This window comes from Cryptotermes secundus, unplaced genomic scaffold, assembly GCF_002891405.2.
Source record: "Cryptotermes secundus unplaced genomic scaffold, Csec_1.0 scaffold1066, whole genome shotgun sequence".
Taxonomy (NCBI): Eukaryota; Metazoa; Arthropoda; class Insecta; order Blattodea; family Kalotermitidae; genus Cryptotermes; species Cryptotermes secundus.
Window position 1 is genome coordinate 675,623 of NW_019738984.1, and position 22,222 is coordinate 697,844.

Consider the following 22,222-nt stretch of genomic DNA (forward strand, 5'->3'; position numbering starts at 1 on the left):
CGCTTGGAAACCGGGATCGTGGGTTCGAATCCCACTCAGGGCATGGATGTTTAGTTTGTGTGTGCGCGTTTTTCTCTGTTTGTGTACAGGTAGAGGCCTTGAGACCAGCTGATCACCCGCCCAAGGATTCCTACCGAATGTGTAAGATCTAGAAAAACCGAAGTGAACGGAGAAGTTCATGGAGGTAGGCCTAGGTCCACTGGGACTATAGTGCCAAGGGGGGGAAAAATATTCATAACATCGAACCACTGTATCCCATCCCCGTAAATTCAAACCAATACGGTAAGTTGGGGCTATGAAGCCACAGAAATTAAAATCAGCTGGTACACTATACTCAGTGGTTGATGACACTGTTATCAAGGGTGACATTTCCCAAATAGTATACATATATTCTCCTGAAATCCAGTGGTGAATAGGACAGCCACTAATTAGGGAAGCTGAACAGGTTTTGTTGTTGCCATATGTTAATACGGTTTGGCCATCTTTTGACGTCTTGGTATTATCCTGAAAAATTATTCTACAACGGAGAAATTTTCGTGGCGCTTTGGGAAGGTCTGTTGCATGCCCGAAATTTCTGCCTTCTCGGAAAGCTTTCAGAGCTTTATTCATTTAATCTGCCTTCCACAACTATTCAATTGCATAACCGCAAAGTGGGACTGTTATTAGGAATTTCATTTCAAACATTTAAAATTTAAATTTTTCTAAAGCAGGCCAATTCACCCGACCTGGTTCATCGATATGTAACATGGTTTGGTACGACTGGAAGTTTACAAAAATTGATTTGGGCTGAGAATGTGTGACTACGTCTTGAGCTCAATAAGAAAATTCAAATTTCTACTATCCTGCTCTCAAAGTAAACTCGCATTGATTTTATTAACTTAAAAGAGATTTCAGTGAGAAAAAAAAAGACGGACGGAGAAAATGTAATTTCTAAGGAGCAGCTCCATGAGTTGTGTTCTTCGCCAGATTATTGGGTCCTGGGCTGATGAAAACAAGGAGATGTGACGGGAGGGCTACTCAACTGAGCAAGTGCGAAGGATGTAAGAAATGTACAGGGCATTTCAATCGATGACCTCTGAAGAAGGTACAATATTGGAGACATAGACGTTAATGAAATGATAATATTGTAACGGATTTGCTCAAATCATTTCTAGGAAGCGGCTCGTGAGCACGGTCAACGTGCAACAATGGAAAAATTGTCTCAATGGACGAATGCTATTGCGCATTGCTAGGGAATAGTGCACCGATGAAGACGCTGGGTAGGAATCACGCGACATGTTCTCTGTATGGTCCTCCTTATGCAACAATTGAAGAGTGTTTTCTGTGCGTGGTCCGTACGAAGACTATAAAACGAGAATAGCACAAGCAGTTCATTTCAGTTCTCGGCAGCAGACAGCCACGGAAAGTTCATAGAAGACCTGTGAAAACTTAACGTGTGAATTGAACACTTTGTGTGTTATAATTAGAGTGATCTTGAAAGTGTTACAATTATTTGTAGTTACAACCAGTGAAGATCCAATAAACCGATTCACCATTCCAAACCCGCGTCTTAGTCACTGTGATATACGTGACAATATTAAAGTGAACCTTAAACAAATAGGATCTGAGGGTTTGGAATGGATCAAAAGAAGTCAGAACAGGGTTCAATGGTGGGGCTTTCTGAACATAAGCGTGGACATTCCAGATTCATGATACTTGCGAATACGTGGGAAGACGGACTTACATGGCGGTTCCCTGATAATAATAAAATAACCCTGTGAGTTACAGATTCCCACTGCGGTAACCAAGAAGATAGCTGTTCATGGCATGTTAAACGCTGCCTCGTTTTTGATACTTGGATTACTTTCGGCCCTGAAGATGGAGTCAGAAGGATATGCCCTTCCGAAATATCTATAGAGTTCTACCAGAATACACAGCGTGACGTTCCAGCAGATAGTTCCCTTCAAAATAAACGCTGTTTTGTTACACAGAACTTGGCTACAAATGCAGAGATTTCTTTTAATTTGGTTGGCCGTATTGCGGCTCTCCGTTTTCACGGCGACCGGTGCATCGTTCGCCGTTAAGCACAAAGCCGTGGAACCGTCAACAAAGTAAAAATCCTCCCTGTATACCAAATAACATTTCCCCACTTTCTGTCTTGCTAATTTTCTTTACTTTGCGATCAATTTTGAAATAATTCTTTCTGTTTCGGCTAGAAATTATTATCGCTGCCAATCACTTTGTACTGAAATCTCACTCAAGAGATATAAACCAATATAATAAACCAATATATATAAACTCAATATAAACCAAAGTCAGATATACTGAACTGTATGCATGAGCTGGCTTGTGCGTTCTGCTCACGGGGTGCTGGAAAGTGTCACGTCCAATCTTTCTGTGGGATACATCTCCAAAACTACTAGAAGAACTTCCATCACAATTTGGTTCTTTGTACGAAAAGGTATTGGAACGACTACAATTTCTGACTATCACGTTTTTCTAAGCCAAAATTTACAGAAACTTATAATAAAATTTTATGAGTCGCTTCTCAAATATATGGTATATAACAAGCAGGATTGCTTAGTTTTGTTTTAGTTTCTTCAAAGCCGATATAAAAAACACAGCAATTTGGAAAATATGCGTATCTCTGCCAATTCTCAGATGAACGTGTGATGTAGTGTCTGAAGTTACTGAAACGGGCTTCCCGCTCTTTCACTTAAGGACAAAAGCCGATGTAGTTACAGAAACGCTGTGTTCTTTAGATTATCTGGCGACTGCAAAAGCTTAAAAACTTAGTAATCACGAAAATTACAAGATGTTCTCAAGCATTTTAATCACAAAAAATTATATCAGAGTATATACACACCCAGACTACGAGAAATTCCACTCCCCTTCTCATAAGAGCAAAAAATTTACCTCAACACTTCATCACAATTATTAACACGATACTTCCAGACCTCATGATATGGTGTCATATTTTATAGAACAGTTGTATTTATATTCCTGAACAACGTGACTGGATATATTTACACAGCTGGACAACGTGACTGGATGTATTTATATTGCTGAACAACGTGTTTTGATAAGATTTCCAGTTAATGATCACGATAGAGCAAAGTATCAAGAGAGATTGGTTTCAATTTAAACAAGAACCTACCGCAACAAAATACGAGAAATCGAAAATATGTTGCCCCCGGAGGTCACTTTATTCAAATATGCTGTCGTATCGGTCCTAATTGGTTACTTAGTTACCTACTCATGGAGCTGAACCCTTCTTCAGGGGTCGCCAATTCTGCAGCTACTCTAGAATTTCCGAACATTTTATGGAACACGAAGGTTCATTACGATGTTCACAAGAGCCCTCCACTCTTCCCTATCCTGAGCTAGATCAATCCAATCCATACGGTCGCATTCTATCTCTCTAAGATCCATTTTAATGTTGCCCACTCACCCACGTCTTGATCTTCCTAGTGGTCTCTTTCCTTTTCTTTTTCCAACCAATATACTCTTTGCATTCCTCTTCCCTGGCCACCTCATCCTCCTTGACTTGATCATTCTAATTATACTTGAAGAAGCATACAAGTTATGAAGCTCCTCATTATGCAGGTTTGTCAAACCTCAAACTTCAAGAAACTTCAGCACCCATGGAATCCTCAAATTCCAAACGATTTTATGTACGTGAGACGAATTCTCTTGCACCGTGAAAGTATCACACAAGACAGGTGTCTGAAGACAGATAGGACAGAAAATGATAAAGTACAGTCGTAATTTCGCAGTTGCCCAACAAGAAAATCTGCGATTTGCACAGGTATCCTAGTGCTCGGAGACTAACACGAGCGGAGCATATTGACAGAGTGAAGATGGAAGATACGTATATATATATGTGGAAAATATTATGGGGCATGATTTGGACTGCAGCCATTTGGAAAGACTGGACGGAACTGAAAGGACAACAACGAGATTGATATAGAAGATACAGGGAATGAACGCGGAAGATGACTGTACCTAGCTGAGGATCATGTCTAATGGTGGTCTTGGTGCTAGTGATGTTGAATCTTTGGGATTTTCTCTCGGAATCAGAGACTTTAATAGCTTCTCGGAGGAGCAAATGTAAGAATCAAGAACTTTCCTTGTTACTGTAAAAATGCAGGACAAATACACTACAGAGAACACGTCTCATCTTGATATTAAGTCTAATTAGATAAAAACATTTTTAAAATGTTCTCATAGAAGATTTGAAGAGAATGAGCATTTTGACTCTATATGGACACAATACTTGAAAGTAGATTCTCTCAGCCGGTTAGTCGCACGATACCCTCATGAGCGTGCAGTGATTAGAGCTTAGTGTTCCTTCAAACTACGAGTTCAAATTCATTTCTGCATACGAATCAATCGAAAAAGTTCATTAATAAGCACCAGATTCTTTCAGCTCTGATAGGTCATTTCATCGGTTAGTTCTGACATTACTTTCGTGCGGGAATTTTCTGCATTTTATTATAATTTTTTGAGTAATTACTGACATTTCGTATTATCCAATTTTGGTGCTTTGGCAGCGAAAAGTTAAAAGTAAAATGGAATATTGAGACACCAAAATACGTTTTGGTATCCGCCATGTATGAAAGATTAAGAAATTGATCTCTGTTTTGTTACCCGCAATGTTGAAAAAGGTTGAGATATTAAGTTATGTTTTGATATCCAGCATGTAGAAAAAGTTAAGAAACTGCTCCCTGTTTTGACATCTAACACGCAGAAAAGTTGAGATTCTAAGCTATTTTGGTATCCGGTATGCAGAAATGTTAAGAAATTGATCTCTGTTTTACTATCCGCCATATAGAAACAGGCTGAGATACTAAGCTGTATTTTGATATTCGGCGTACAGAAAAGTTAAGAACCGAACTACATATATAGGTGTCCGCCATCTATAAGAGTTTTAGATACTAAATTCTATGATGTTATCCGTAGTGTACACAATATTCAATTTATGACGCTGCGAACATCAAAGTATCTCGGCTACTGAGCTGGCTTTATCTGGGAAACTTACGGCAGAAAAACAGTGACAAATTATTTAAACCGTGCAGAAAATATTGACAAATATGTTATAATCATGGATGTGCCGTGCAGCAAATGTATAATTTGTACACTATTAATTTATCACAGACTGTTACAGTCTTTGAACTAATAGTAACCAAGTAACATAAAAATTAGAATACACGAAACTATAATTTTGCCTGTTGTTCTGTATGGGTGTGAAACTTGGTCTCTGACATTAAGGAAGGGACATATACTGAGGGTGATTGAGAACAGGGCGTTCAGGAGAATATTTTGACCGAAGAGAGATGAATTGACAGGAGGTTGGAGAGAACTGCATAAAGAGGAGCTTCATAACTTGTACTCTTCTCCAAGTTTAATTAGAATGATCAAGTCAAGGAGGATGAGATGGTATGGACATGTAACACGAATGGGGGATAAGAGGAATGCATATAGGATATTGGTGGAAAAGCCAAAAGGGAAGAGACCAATTGGATGACTAAAAAGTGGGTGGGTGGACAATATTAAAATGGATCTTAGAGGTACGCGGTAGCGTAGGTGGTTGAGGCACTGTGCTACAAACCGGAAGGTCTCGGGTTCGAGTCCAGATGAGGACATTGGATTTTTTTTTTCAATTGACCTAATCCTTCCAGCCGCACTATGGCCCTCGGGTCGACTCAGCCTCTAACAGAAATGAGTACCAGGAATATTTTTGGAATATTTTGGGGGGTAAAGGGCGGCTGGCGCGTAGGGCTGACAACCTTGTCGCCATCTATGGACCGATTGTCTAGAAACTGTAGGAACCTCAACATCTCACAACTCTATGGGCCTCCATGACCTGTTCAGGGATACATTTATTTTACTTTAGCATAATTTGTATTTTAGAATGCCAGAAGAATCGAATAGTTTTTCAAATTCCACATTCCGAGATTGATTACTCATAAATGATCGTTAATTATGCCCCCATGTTCATCTTTAAAGGAAGAACGGCATAAAATGTCAATTTTATTTAACAAGAAATCCATCAAGACTTAGCAATAGTCAGAACTTAGGAATTTGTTGCATTGTGCTTTATTGTTTTATAATAATTCACAGTCCACGCTTCCTAAAACAGACATTTATAAACGCTTGATTAAAGAGTTTATTCTGCTTTATTTAACGATGATTTTTAACTCAATTAATATTCGCCCTCCACGTTATAAAATTAAAATGCTGCATTGATGGTCAGCTTAACAAATAGTTTTGTAATTTAATTAAATGAATAAATATATTGTATTTTATTTATGGAATTAGAATTTTACTGAAAGTCAGAGAGTTTTATGTATTTCATTGCATGAGATCAGATTTTCACTGCGGTAAGCATTAATATTCTTGACTTCTGAAATGTGATGTCGAATAATTTTTAAGGGAGTGAGGTTTCCAAGGAACTTACTGCCACTATAGTCGGCCTAGACGAAGGAAGCGTCGGATTCCTCTGAAACATCCATACCTCCCTAGCAGACTACACAAAATTACTTTCCAGAAGACTGTAATCTTAATAATTCATTACGTTTTAGCTGTTAAGATGACTGAAATTAATCAGGTGTGACGGGTTGGGTGTTTACGTTTTTGTCTCATTAAAATAAATTAATAAATTGTGTGTATAACAACGCGATTACAACCCCTACTTCGTATTCTTCAGATATTGTGGCTGATTCTCGACCATGGGGCCGGTTATTCTGAGCATCTTCATAATTTCCCTCAACTCATCAAAGCAAATGGTGAAATAATAGATTAAGTTACATAATCTGCCTACCTGGCGTAGCATCAGTAAACAAGAACTAATCGCCTACTTTCCTAGAGTACAGCACGGACTGCATAGAGAATGAAAAATAAAATGGGGGACACACAGACAGAAATGTGGCCTCCTAACAAAAATTATGGGGGGGGGGAAGCAGACAGATACACAGGGAGCAAGGTGATCTAACAAGTGTTCTTTTCTTTTTCTAAAAAAGTTAAATAGGTTAATATATATATACATACATACATAACAGACTCGGTGTATCTGTGTGTGTGTGTGTTTGCGAGTGAGAGAGAGATTTCAAGGTTTCATGATGGCGAACATGAAGATTATTTTGTTCTGGGATGAAACACCGTGTAATGTGGTAGGAATTTTCTTTATAAACTTTGGTACATTTCCGCCATTTCCGTCGTCATATTCCAAAAGACGGTTAAACTCAGACAGGTTATATTTTTGAAAGGCCCTAGTTTATATAATTCCCATCCATAATCTGAAAGTGAAAAATTGATTTCGTCCACGTATTTTAAAGGAGAGATCACAAGTCTAGAGACTTCCACCCTCGAAATATCTGAGATGAAATAAAAATAAATTTCTTTTGGAAAAAATATCAATTACAAATAAACTTTTTGATTAAGTGACCTTGAGTCATTGAATAATCCCGTGTGGTGTTATGATGGGCTGAACTTAATGAGAAGGTCGATAGAAATAAGTGGCTGGATTCTAATGAAGAGATGGTAGCTTATGATTTAGGAGCAGGGATGGGCCAATATGATAATCACCACGAAGCTGAGGTTAATGATGTTAATAGGTGATATAACTCAGACGTTAATTCATTAATGCAATTTTCGGATCTGATTTCCGAATTACTTCCTACAGACAGAACTTTGGCAGACATGTTGTGCATAAATACTAAGAATATTAATCGGAAGTGGAGTAAAGAAATACACAAAAGTGCAGTGTAGGTCGGTTTGAATGTAATTTAATGATACTTATCAACCGCAGAGGCTATTATATTTAGAGATAAATAAATTAAATAAATAAAAATTATTTATTTAATGACGACATTTCAGTTGTAAAGTTATATAGCGTCGAATGGTTGGATGATTATTACTATGAATAAATATAGGAGCCGGGATAGCGCAGTCGGTATAGCGACAGAAGGGTCGGAGTTCGGGTCCCGGTAGGGTCAAGAATTTTTATCTTCTCTACATTGTCCAGACCGGCTCTGAGCTCTACCCAACCTCCTATCCAATGAGTACCAGGTGCTCTTTCCCCGGAGGTAAAGCAGCAGGGGCGTGAAGCTGACCACTCACCTGCAACTAGGGCTGAGGTCAAGAAACTGTGGATGTATACATTCACTCCCCCATACGCCTTCACGCCGTAGTGTTTCATTAGTTAAGCACACGTATACCTTTACTTACTTACGATACATATGTAAAAGACTGAGGAAGAAAGCGGTCGTGTAATATCTTCAGATCCAAAAAATTCCTTGAAATTCTTCGAGGAAGACCACGAGAAACCTCCGTCAGGATAATCAGGCTTAGGTCCAAGATTTCGAATCTTTGACCTCCGCAATATAAAAGAGCAGGAGTGTTCTGTATAGTGACCTAAATAAAGTGGAGAAAGAAGCGGTTCATGATTTGGGTCTGTATAAAATATGAATTTTTCTGAAGGTAACAATGAAAGCCACATAAAACCTTATCCAGAATTTCGGGTCCCCAGACTTGAACAAAGTACCTCTCGAATATAAATCAAGAGCATTCGCGAGGAACGGACAGGCTATGATATAACCTGCAGAACTTAACGTCATAATTCATGATTTCATTTCCTTTCAATTACCCCACTTCCGGTTTGGTTTATCTGGTTACTGACCGGGCAGCACAAGCAGCCAGAAGAAGAAGAGCGAAACAGGGACGAGGCCTACAGGCACTAGGGCTCGCATCACCCGGTTCATGTTGGCCTGCAGCAGCTGACTGGGGACGGGGCGGTAGCCTCTTCGGTTAGCTGCAAGGTGTGACTGGAAGTCCTCCCAAGAAGCCGACCCTCTCTGGCACCATATCGCGGCAACAGAGAGACCGGTTCACAGTTTGTCAGTGCCTATTCTGGAAGTATATTTCACAACACTCTGCTCCTGCAGTCTCCATTGCTACATGTACCCCGACTTCACCAGTGACATCACTAGATTTCCCCGCACTATAAGACAGAATTTAATGTAACATTTCAGGATTATTTTATGCGCACATTCCTTCACTCGCCTTAATTATAATTATGTACTTGTAGTGAAAAAATTGAAATAAATACCGACGATCACTGAAAATCTTACTGTTACAAATATATTTGTTTCAAGAATTCATGTCGTAGAAAAAAGAACGGAGTAGTATTCGTGATAAATTCCTATACATCTGCAAATTACGTATAATCTACTTCCTATGTCCACATCACTTTGACCTCTTTGACCCCACTTCATGATGTATTGTTGTCAGTTCCCCTTTCTTGATATTCCTGATGATTCCTTTAAACTCCTGCCGCTGCTGCTGATGGATTTCCTCACGTAGACCGCTGCATTTTTGCTGATGATTTGACCACTGGTGGCATAGCAGGTCCATCGACGCGAAGTTGTAGTACTTCTGCTGCTGATCCCCGACATGTGGACCATCACTACGGTCGCAACCCCCTTTACCAAGACAGCAGAAGTTTGTGACACCAACAAAACCCGGAGATTCAAACATTCACGAGAGCAAGTGACACTCGAGGCTTCGTAAAGAGAAGCGCAACTCTGACTGCATATGATCTATGTTCGCTTTTCACGTGTCTGTACCATAACGCAGTCTTTGTTTTACAAGACCACTCCCTGCTTCATTTCATCCGATGCAACTGGCGTCCATGAAACTGCGTTTCCATGTGCATCACTTGCCGTGATGGCGGAGACTTCCCACCTCGTTAGCAACATCAAGTAGCATGAACGGTATACACGCACAATGGGGTTAGAACGTCAGCCTTGCTCGCGCCCGCCTCCCGCCCGACCGGGTCCACAGTTAATAATGCACAGACGCGCAGCAACCAACCAATCCCATCGAACGTATCTTCGGGGTTAGACACTCGAAGCCCGGTACCGCCTGAGCTCCGTATATCGACCAAAAGAAGGGTTGGTTCGCTCAGTGTTGTGTATTACCCGTACTCAAGACATTCAGCCAGGCACCAATACTTCGCTTATTTAACAACGCTTTTCAAATGCTAATGATGCTGGATACGGAGGGATCAGAAGAAGGCTGTGGAAGATTTTTCTAAAATATTATCTCATCATTTGTCTGAAATATCTGAGGTCTGAACTGTAAAGGATACATTTGAAATAGATTATAAAGAAAAGGAGTGTGAGGACGTGAACAGGACTGATCTTACCCTAGACAGGTTCCACAGATGGACTCTTGTAAAGGCGGTAATGAACCATCGGTTTCCATAAAAGCGGTGAATTCCATGATTAGCTGAGCGACTATTAGCTACAAGGAGTTAGCTGGTTAGTTCGGGAAGAGCTACATAAGTTACTTTGCACAAACGTAAGAATCTGTATTAGCAATGAATTCGGAAAGCGTGGGAAAATGAACGATTATTCAGAGGAACGTGGGGGATTTATTTCTGGTAATTGAACAATGCTTTATCATCTTCAAATACTATATAATGCACAGGAGTGGAATCTTTGTGAACGGTCAATTGGAAAGCATTTGCAAACTGCCATGACGTCTTTTAATGTACTATTTTAAAAATTAACCAGAGAGATGTGGAGAAACGCGGACAAAGATTCGAAATCATATCCTCCAGAACACAGAGTAATAGCCTTAACCACTGTCAGAATCTTACTGAAACTTGGAGCCTGGATATGTATAGTTTTTAATGACTGGGTTAGGGTCGACGCACCTGAATTTTCACTGTAAATCGAAAGAGAGATTTAGAATTTAAATTATGCTTAACACCATAGTGGCGTTTCTTTCCACACCAAACATAATTATTCTAAGCCATGACACACAGTCTTCTGGAATTAGGTAGTGAACTTTCGTCCAAACCTGTTACAGTGATCATATTGGGTTATTTAGAATTTGGTAGTGACAATTTCATAGCAGATAAATAATTGCATTGTGACAAGTAGACCCATTGTTAGGTAATGAGTCGTCAAACACGTTTCCATGACAAAAGCGCCCAACAATAGAAGGACATCCATTGCTAGACAACGGATCAATAAAGACGCATTTTTGACAAGAGAAGACGGTGTTTTCCGTGAGATCCGTGTCGAGGAGTTATAAGAGTGCAGTCAGAAGATTGTGTGTACAGCTGAATAGTGGAATAGAGAAATGTCGCCAGAAGTCTAGAGTGTCCAGTAGGAGAATATGACTGTCAGATAGTGATTTGTGAACTGTTGTCGCCATTTGTATAAAGGTCCAATAAATTCGATCATCAAATCCAAAATCTGGCTTATTAGTCACGCACAACCCGGATACGTGACAATATTAACGTGATTTGGTTATCGGAGATTCGTTTGCGAAAACAAAGTAGATTATATTTGTGGTAGACAGGATTTTTGCACATCTTAACTCTTTGAAGCTTGGCATTCTTCTAAACAATATATAAAGACTGAGACCCTACCTTACAGAAAACACACTGGACTTACGTTAAAAAGACCGATCTGTAAATGATATTTAAATGATATTTAAACTACCATAACACTGTGAGCCGTAGGAGGCGACGAAAAGGGAGCCCATTGCCTGGGTTCATAACTGGGCCACCTCGTTCCTGAGGTATACAAATACTGAGACCTGGCTTTCCAGGTTGGAGGAGTCTCAAATCTGAGACTATAAAATATGGTTAGGAGTCACGCAGGAGTGGGACCTAGGAATGACTGCGCTGACGAGGACTGACAGCAATTGTAAACTACAGACCCATCCTCTAGTCAGAGAGAATGTTACATAAGCATTCTGAAAGCAAGTATTCAGTTAAAAAAAGTTGCTGGTCGTGAGTCTCAAGGGGTTTGTTGGCCAAGACGAAATGATTGGCGTTAAACCGCCAGTCGTAAAGTAATTCTGAGTGTGACTCCGATATTTACAGAAGTAACTGCTGTTACTGTGAAGATTATACAACACACGTAAGAATATTATGTGGGAGAAATGAATAGTTTTTAATAGTAAAGCAGTTAGTGCATCCAGTAACTACTGTGCAGTAGACGGTTAAGCGTCGAATTTGTTTTGAAGCTTTATATAGGACGAATGGAGCTTGTGATAATGTTTCTGCAGCCTATCTGAACTGTAGAATTTAAGGGAAATAGGAGCTTTTATACAGAGACGGGGTGGGCTAGATTTACATGGCGAGATCGGTAAGCCTTTCTCTGCTGAAAGTAGAGCAGCAATGAAGGGCGGGGCGGGGGCGGAGGGCAGGGTGCGACAGCAGTTGGTAGTACTTGGTCGACGGGAGGGGAGGGTTAGCTGTGTTCTTTATTCTTCTTCTTTTTGTTGGCTTGATGGCAGATCACACCCACAAAATGCAGAGATAAGAGACTAAGTAGCTGATGTGATGATATGTAAGAGGTAACCGTAAGTACTAGGTTTACACCGGCTTGTAGTTGTTGACTACGACGTTTAGCACTGTGATATGAGGAGCATTTTATGTGAGTGTAGTGCTCGGCTTCTCTATCTGTGCGAAGAATACAGATTGATGAACTTGGAGAAGAAAGTATTGAATAGAATTCTGGACCTGACAAGGAAATAGTAAGACGTTAAGAAATTACGCAAAATAGATTCAAGAGGAAAACTGACACTGTGACTGTGACTAACCCGTAATCTCAGAAATTAAAATATAAAAACATAATCTTTTCTCAGGGTACATTAAGGAAAAATATTTCGTCCGCCCTCAATTAATGTATAAACTGAAGAATTAAAAGTATGTCAACTTATAATTTTCTTTCTGGTTTCATATGGGTGGGAAAAAGAAGAGCTCAGTCTTTATAGCGAGGGATTACGGATTAGAGAACCGGAGTTCGACTCCGGACAGATGCAAGATATTTTTCTCTACTTTAGACCGTCCAGACCGAACCTAAGCCTACACTTCCCATCAAACCAGGAGTGGGGTCTCTTTCCCGAAGAGTAAAGTGGTTGGGATGTGAAACTGACCAGTCATCTAGTGCCGAGGTCGAGAGTGTTGGAGCTATACCTCCACTCCCCCATATATCTTCATTGTATTTCAATAATGAAACTTAGGGATAACTTTACCTTTTACTTTCATATGGGTATGCAATTTTACCCCTCATTCAGATGAAGAAAACAGATTGAGGATGCTGGAGAACAAAGTTCTCTCAAGAATATTTTGGTGTTTCGGAGATAACAGTGCAGAATTATTACATAATGAGGACTACTGTAATTTGTACCCTTCGTCTTGTCCCCATCTTGTAAGCTTCAGTGCTCTTTGGTCCGTTCCAATTCAGAATTAGCTTCTGAAATCATGAATCTGTCAGGTTAAGCTCAGACATAAACCCAGCTGGACTGCAACCCACACTCGCAGAGTTTGGGCTTTCTTAGAGAGTGTGCTCTTTAGACTGCGAAACGGTCTTCTCAGTAAACCTCTTCATGTTGTTTGAAGGGCGACATGAGAGACACAGGAAGTGTAGACAGAACGCCGCGCTTGTGCTCAGTATTCCGGAAGTTGCAGTTTCAAATTTCGTTTTCGAGAAGGACTATCCTGTCTAAGGATTGTCGTTTCCTCATGTTCTCCAGACATTAACCTAAGCCAGGACAAACACGTCTTCTTCCACATTCTTTCTAATTCATTATTCACTTACGATCCTTAATGCGGCGTTATAAATTCTTAACTATCGAAAGCGTCTATAAATAAACAGCAAGCATGAAAATGTGGTGCAACAGGATTAAGGTGAGCAGAACATGTAGCATGCGTGGATGCTAAATTTTTCAGAATAAAGAATAAGCTGGCAAACCTAGACGTAATTGAAGAAACCAAAAAAAAAAAAAAATCAACCTGAAATCTCACATTAAAACATTTTTTTTAGAAATAAGATGTGATGTGAACTGTATTGAAGTGGCCCCTGACAAGTTATAATTTCGATCACGGCCGCGAACTTTCGTGTTTCAAATGCCATCTACAATATGAAGTTGGATATTGGATATATTGATAAGGATATAACGTTGATAACGGTAATTGTTATGTTAATCAATATTTTGTCGTTTCTTGGAACGCTTTGTATTGGGCGTTACTTTTGCCATTTCATATTTGGCTATATCTAGGAATTGTTTCCAGTGACATTCGGGGAACCAGTCTAACCTTTGTGTGAACCGTTTTCAAATCTATAGCTTTAACTTCCCTTAGGGACCTCAATTTCAAGGAAACATTCCTCTAACCAGGAAAGCGAGAGTGCTTACTTCTAAAAAAAAAAAATTGCTAAAGTTTGTTTCTACAAGGAAAAACTAAGGCATAAACTACATAATTAAGTAGCATTTTGAAATAGAACATACCTGATTTCATTGGATGATCCTTCATGTTGTTACGAAAGATAAAAGGAAAGCTACCAGCAACTGAAACTAGATTACAAGCAAACGTGCCCCCAATTTATACTATTACGGCGATTTCGTAGGGAAAACCCCTATATAAACAAAATTCCTCTAAAAACTGAAACTGTTAAACCCTTTGAAGTACAATTGTTGTTACCGGTTCCACTTACTTTAACCTTTAAGAGATGAAGTACGCCGTATAGGATATTTAAAGTGCAGTCGTCGTGGCCGAAGTGCGCCATATGGGACGTGTAGTCCACAGTGTTTTGAAAAACTAATTGTTAGATAAAAATCTTTGTTTTACTTCCATTGTTTTCCGGCATCAGCTTGATAAGTAAACAGGCTTCACTCCTGCATCATCTAACTGAAACTAGCCTTTGTGTGGTACTCCTGAAACACCCGAAAATGCAGTTTCCAAAGTCGCATTTTGGATATTTCTCCTCTTTCCACGTGAAGAGCACACGCGACAGTTCAGTCTCGTGGTTGAGGAAGTTGGTCAGTGATGTCGATTGGCTTCCTCTAATCGACATATTGTAGATGACAGAGCAGGAGGTCGACCTATGGGCCGTTGTGGGTGAGGTGGACCCTTTGCAGCATGTTGCCGCATATTTCGCACAAGGGCGAGACGAAAGTCTCGATGTCACAATTTCGCACCACAGCATGACAACATGATGAAACTTCAGAATCGTCAGATCCAGGAGACGTAAGAACAATTTGTTTGTCCATTTCCAAGTACGACGATTGATGGAATAGCTGTTTGTCATTCTGTCTGCCTTGTCGATATATCCCATGTGATTGTTGTAATCCGCAACAATTGCTGGTTTGATGGCATTTCCATGCTCATCACAGAAAATGCCTTCTGCTGGAGGAGAGCCCATGTTTATCAACATATGAACGTCACGTTTATCCTTCCAGACTAGTGCTGTCATGTCGCCTCTCACCGTAACCCGAGTGTCACCTTTCTTCAATCGAAGTTGTCTGTTGCGAAAGTCTTGAGGCAAGTCCTTCCGATTCGGACTGAATGTCCCACAGCAACTTATTTTCTTCGTCATTAGTTCGTCAAACAAGTCTGGCGATGAAAAGAAATTGTCCATATACAGTTTGAGGCCTACTCCCTCAACCCTTATGCACAGGTCCCTAATCGTAGCATGTGTTGCTGTCATATCTTGGTCGGCACGTGTCCTGTCTTTCCCTAAGTAAACCTTCATGTCATATGTATACCCAGCAGCATTACAGAGTTAGTAGGTTTTGATTACGAAACGTTTATGTTTCGTAGGAATGTACTGTCTGAAAACAACCTCCCTTTGAACTTGACAATAATTTCATCACCAGACAAATATTCAGAAGGATTATAATATTTTTGATATGCGTCATTCAGACTATCGAAGATGGTATGAATTTTCCATAGTAGGTCATTACTGTCGGCATTCCTGTCAATATCTGTATTGTTATCTGCAAAATGAATGAAATGAAGAATTGGAAGGAAACGGTCGCGTTTCATTGTGTTACTGTAGAAAGGCGTGCAAAATTGCTCAGCAGTTGAACAGTAGTCCTTTAGTCTGTCGCTTACATTATGTCCCATTTGAGTGATGATTCCTAGAAACAGAAACATCTCAGAGCTGGTTACATCAGGGCGCGGAGAAGGTCTGTCTTCAAGTCTGACTAGGTCCTGGTGATAATATCTGTTAGTCTCTTCCACCAGCAGCTGGATAAATCCTGCGAAATAAAGCACGAAAACGCAGAGTGCGGTGGAATCCTTATTTACGTGTGGAGCTTCATTCATATTTATCCCCACTGCACCACAGGAAAAAAATATTCACATCCCTCCTGTCATGCTGGTATGGTGGTCCCCAGGTTGTCGACGAAGATAATGGTTCTTCATCGACTTCACTTTAGGAGATTCCGTCGTGACCACTATCAAAATCATCTGTACCACAGTCTGAATCTGTATCACACAAGTAACTTTCAATTTCATCTTCCTCCAAACGAATTGAGGCCATTGAAATACGACTCAGGTCAGAGTGTACAATGTGAACTACAGAAGCCGTAGTTCTACAGCCGAACTACAAGTCATAGAATATGAGGAGGATCTCAGAGAGCTATAGCATAGATGCTCTAGTGGCCGAGAGGTAAGGCACCAGCGTTGTAACAGAAAGATCCGTGGTTCGAAACCACAAGGATTTTTGTAATGAGATTTTTCTGGAATTATATAGCGAGATGTAACATAAGAGGAAGATTAAAGGTTAAAACTTTCCGTGGCATCGGTGGCTCAGTGGTAAAACACCGGCGTAGTGATTATAAGTTCCGATTTTCGGAACCAAAGCAGTTTTGTAAAACAAAAATGGAGTAACAAGATTTTTTCTGGAATTACGACTCGAGTTGTAACATAAGAGGAAGATTGATGAAAGAACCTTTCTGTGGTGTTAGTGGCCTATTGGTAAAGCACCGGTGTAGTGAATAGAAGTTTCGAGATTCGGAACCAACGAAAGTTTTATAAAATACAAATGTAATTAACAAGATTTTTCTGTAATTATAACAAAAGATGTAACATAAGGGGAAGATTAAAGGTAAAAAATTCCCGTGGCATTGGTGGTCTATTGGTAAAGCACCGGCGTAGTGATGCGAAGTTCGAAGGTTCAAGACCAAAGATATTTTTATGACATAGAAAGTGAGTTAATATGATTTTTCTGGAATTATAACCGAAGATGTAGCTTAAGAGGAAGACTAAAGAAAATAAATTTAAGTGGTGCTGGTGGTCTGGGGGTAAGACATCGGCTTAGTGTTCAGAAGGTCCCTGGTTCAAAACCAGTAGGATTTTTGTGAAAAAGAAAATAGGAAGAAGTTAGGAGATCGGGTAAAGGAGGAGGGAGAAACAGAGGGAGGGACCGGGGTGAGGGAATATTTTTGCTTTTTGCGGCCGCTCATTAAAACACTCAACCTAAGCGGGTTTTATTATAAATCCAAATGGGATCAAAAAGAAAAAAAGTTTGGCCCACCATCCGCCCACCAACCACCCGCCCTTAGGGGGTGAGTTTGGCTTATTCATTTGAGACCAAATTCTATGAGTGAGAGTTATCAAGGAAGTATTTAAACCTGTAGCGCATTCTGTTGACTAAAACCTCATGGAAAACCATGAAGTGTAGTTTACTGGCCTGTGCAAACCGCTCCTCTGAAAAATTCATTTTATAGGGTAGGGCAGAAGGTACTGAGGATGGAAGTGTGGGACCCCACCCTCATCCACCCTTATAATCACGCAGAAGGTTAATCGCTTGAGACCAGGCTTATTCAGCGAGATTTAAGAAGAAAATATTTTAAACTGCAGCGCCATCTGTTGAACATTACAACAACGTCTGTTCAATAGATGGCGCTGCAGTTTTATTTCATACTTGCTTAACTCTCGCAGATTTAGTTTGGTCTCAAGTATTTAACTTTCTGCGTGACCCCAACAGCGGTCGTGGGCACGGTCCCACGTTTCGCCATCTGTGGAGTAATGTTCAACATATGGCGCTTTTTATTATTACATATGAATGTGAATACTATGGAAGCGCCATCTGTGGACTTAAACCTCATAGAAAGCTACGAAGTGTAGTTAAAATGTAGCGTCTTAGTATCTTTTTGGGTTGTGCAAACCGCTCCTCTGAAGAAAGTTAATCACTTGTTGTGTAATGTTCAACAGATAGCACTACAGTTTTAAATATTTTCTTGTTAATTCTCGCTGTAAGAGCTTGATCTCTAGTGATTAACTTTCTGCGTGACTCCAAGAGCGGGTGAGGGTGGAGTTCCACCCTTCCATAGTATTCATATGAAATAAGAAAATAGTGCCATCTTTTGAACATTACTCCGCAGATGGCGAAGCATGGGTCGCTTCCATAGTATTCACATTCATATGTAATAATAAAAAGCGCCATATGTTGAACATTACTCCACAGATGGCGAAACGTGGGACCGTGCCCACGACCGCTGTTGGGGTCACGCAGAAAGTTAAATACTTGAGACCAAACTAAATCTGCGAGAGTTAAGCAAGTATGAAATAAAACTGCAGCGCCATCTATTGAACAGACGTTGTTGTAATGTTCAACAGATGGCGCTGCAGTTTAAAATATTTTCTTCTTAAATCTCGCTGAATAAGCCTGGTCTCAAGCGATTAACCTTCTGCGTGATTATAAGGGTGGATGAGGGTGGGGTCCCACACTTCCATCCTCAGTACCTTCTGCCCTACCCTATAAAATGAATTTTTCAGAGGAGCGGTTTGCACAGGCCAGTAAACTACACTTCATGGTTTTCCATGAGGTTTTAGTCAACAGAATGCGCTACAGGTTTAAATACTTCCTTGATAACTCTCACTCATAGAATTTGGTCTCAAATGAATAAGCCAAACTCACCCCCTAAGGGCGGGTGGTTGGTGGGCGGATGGTGGGCCAAACTTTTTTTCTTTTTGATCCCATTTGGATTTATAATAAAACCCGCTTAGGTTGAGTGTTTTAATGAGCGGCCGCAAAAAGCAAAAATATTCCCTCACCCCGGTCCCTCCCTCTGTTTCTCCCTCCTCCTTTACCCGATCTCCTAACTTCTTCCTATTTTCTTTTTCACAAAAATCCTACTGGTTTTGAACCAGGGACCTTCTGAACACTAAGCCGATGTCTTACCCCCAGACCACCAGCACCACTTAAATTTATTTTCTTTAGTCTTCCTCTTAAGCTACATCTTCGGTTATAATTCCAGAAAAATCATATTAACTCACTTTCTATGTCATAAAAATATCTTTGGTCTTGAACCTTCGAACTTCGCATCACTACGCCGGTGCTTTACCAATAGACCACCAATGCCACGGGAATTTTTTACCTTTAATCTTCCCCTTATGTTACATCTTTTGTTATAATTACAGAAAAATCTTGTTAATTACATTTGTATTTTATAAAACTTTCGTTGGTTCCGAATCTCGAAACTTCTATTCACTACACCGGTGCTTTACCAATAGGCCACTAACACCACAGAAAGGTTCTTTCATCAATCTTCCTCTTATGTTACAACTCGAGTCGTAATTCCAGAAAAAATCTTGTTACTCCATTTTTGTTTTACAAAACTGCTTTGGTTCCGAAAATCGGAACTTATAATCACTACGCCGGTGTTTTACCAATGAGCCACCGATGCCACGGAAAGTTTTGACCTTTAATCTTCCTCTTATGTTACATCTCGCTATATAATTCCAGAAAAATCTCATTACAAAAATCCTTGTGGTTTCGAACCACGGATTTTTTTGTTACAACGCTGGCGCCTTACCTCTCGGCCACCAGATCATCTATGCTACAGCTTTCTGTGATCCTCCTCATATTCTACGACTTGGTTTATAGCTGCAGAAAAAAACGTATTTATTTGTTCACTTTTCAATTTCTATTTACAAAAAGACACCGTGGTCTCGAGTCCTGTTGGCTCCTGGCATGTCAGTTAGTGCGAGCGGAAGTTGATATTTATTTCTGCTGAATCATATTCTCAGATTACATATTTTATATTGCTGGTTCGTTGTAACATACTTGCGACGTTAGATCAAAGGCTTCTGTAGTTCACATTGTACACTCTGACCTGAGTCGTATTTCAATGGCCTCAATTCGTTTGGAGGAAGATAAAATTGAAAGTCACTTGTGTGATACAGATTCAGACTGTGGTACAGATGATTTTGAAAGTGGTCACGACAGAAACTCTGAATTTTCTCGCGGCAAACATGTGCTAACAGACTTCATTATACTAACGGAAATTTTATTTGGAACTTATATGCAATGTTATATGGTCCCTGGCCGCAGAGAATTTACAGCCATTAAATTCGTTATTGCCTACAGGTACCGAATTCTACATTGATGGCATACATCAGGACTAAGCTCATTATGCTGACTCCCTGCAAACAGCCGCTCAGTGCCCGAAGAAATTACCATTTCATGGAACCCACGACCTCACTGCATTGTTCTCACAGAACTAATTGCCCCTTATTCTCATCTACACGACTCCTGCGCTAGCTTCCCGGGCCTCGTGATGTGGGATTTTGGTGGACACAATGTGGCACTTGGACAAATTTCCTCCAAGTACTTCGATTTCCCCTGCCAATCTTCATTTCACCAACTGCTCTACAATCACCCTCATCTAGGATTGGTCGAATAAGCTACAACTACCAGAGTACCAAATGGTCTCTCATTCCAATAAAAATAATAATAAAGTAATCCTGCCCACACCCTGCCCATTTGGCTCCATTTCTCCCAACACCCATCAAGATATTCTATTTGTATCCCCTTCAGACCCTTCAATTTATCCTACCAAAATACCCTTTGAATTTCTCTCCCGTGATTGACATGCCCTTGGTTCTTTATTGTTGTTATCTTCAAGTAATTAAATTTCAATCGAGAATTGTGTGGGAAATTTTGTTCTGGCACACATGGGTCTTGTTTATGTGTAGGTAAGAATGAAGAGGCATTACTTTATAATTGACTTGCAAAGTTCAGGTTATCCACCTCAGTGTGAAACTCTGAGAAGCAGAATCAGTATAATGATTGAATATCCGTGGTACTATTCATGAAATTTCTATACCTATTTCATTTTCGTTACAATGTTATTCACTTTTGTTTTTATAGGTGTATTCCTTCTCTTACTTTTGCCATATAATCCTACCTGTACTGAACTGGTGAACATGAACATAAGATTTTCAATAGTAACTGCATTTCTCTAAGATATATTATAGTTTTTGTTATATAATAGTATCCAATACTGAACTGGAAATGAAGAGATACCAGATTTTCAGTATTCATTACATTTTTTGTAATATATGTTACTTTTGACATATGAACCTTTCCATTACTGAAATGGAATCTGAATAGATACCGAATTTTCAGTATTCATTATATTTCTTTAAGATATGCTATTATTTCTGCCATATTATTCTGCCCAGTACTGAACTGGTGAAGATGAATATATCAGATTTTCTTATATCATTAAATGCACTCTTACGCTTGCTGACAAGTGTGTATTTCACATTCTCGAATTCCATCATTCTAATAAAAACAATAATAAATGGGAACATGAGTATTGTTCCTTACAATACATGCTTTGTAATATTTAAAGGTTACCGATAAATTGTGTGTGGCTTTCAAGTGTGCGTTATGAGGATACTATGTGGTTTAATATATATATATATCTCTGATGAAAACAGCTTCATCTTTCCTAAATACAAGTAGTCCATGTATGTTACAGTTCACAATGTTCAGTGCCTTTGGTTAAAGAGGTGTTTCATGTGAAAGAAAAGTTAGGACTTTCCAGGCACTGGTGAGAAACTTTCTCCAGATAAATAATTTGCAACCCAATCTCTTGTACTCCAGAGCTGCAGAGGCTCTTATTCCGATGTTTTTTTTTTGGGGGGGGGGGACCAAGCTTAATAGCACTTCACTGAAATCCAACCCAAAGAATATGGGTGAAGTGATATTGAACTTACTTATGGAGCTGAGCCCTTCTTGAGAGCCCGCCAATTGTGCAGCCACTCAAGAATTTTCCAGCTTTTTATGGAACCCGAAGGTTCATTACTTTCTTTACAAGAGTTCTCCACTGGTCCTTATCCTGAGCCAGATAAATCCAATCCATACCATACCATTCTATCTCTCTAGGATACATTTTAATATTGTCCACCCACCTACACCTTGGTCTTCCCAGTAGTCTCTTTCTTTCTGGCTTTCCCACCAATATCCTGTATGTATTCCTCGCCTCCCCCATTCGTGCTACATGCCCTGCCAACCGCATCCTCCTTGACTAGTGATATTGAACACAATTCAAAAATAGAAATAGGTTGGTGGGGAAAGTCTGCAGTACAAGAGATCTGGTTGTAAAAGTATTTATTGCTATTCTAGCGAACAAAATATTG

The 22,222-nt window shown here is 39.8% G+C and overlaps 1 protein-coding gene and 1 long non-coding RNA gene across 2 annotated transcripts in view; one reads left to right on the forward strand and one right to left on the reverse strand.

The window, feature by feature from the left end:
• The window catches only part of LOC111871544, a 148,414-nt gene extending 146,893 nt beyond the window's left edge, over positions 1-1,521 (forward strand). Inside the window, exon 8 of the long non-coding RNA XR_004513782.1 lies at positions 1,155-1,521. This is a non-coding gene — a long non-coding RNA (uncharacterized LOC111871544). The remainder of the gene's footprint in view (positions 1-1,154) is intronic.
• Positions 1-9,752, reverse strand: part of LOC111871543 (acetylcholine receptor subunit beta-like 1) — a 160,498-nt gene extending 150,746 nt beyond the window's left edge. Inside the window, exon 1 of the mRNA XM_023864714.2 lies at positions 8,660-9,752. Coding sequence (XP_023720482.1) covers positions 8,660-8,741 — 82 coding nt within the window. The 5' untranslated portion in view covers positions 8,742-9,752. The remainder of the gene's footprint in view (positions 1-8,659) is intronic.
• Positions 9,753-22,222: the final 12,470 nt, after the last annotated feature.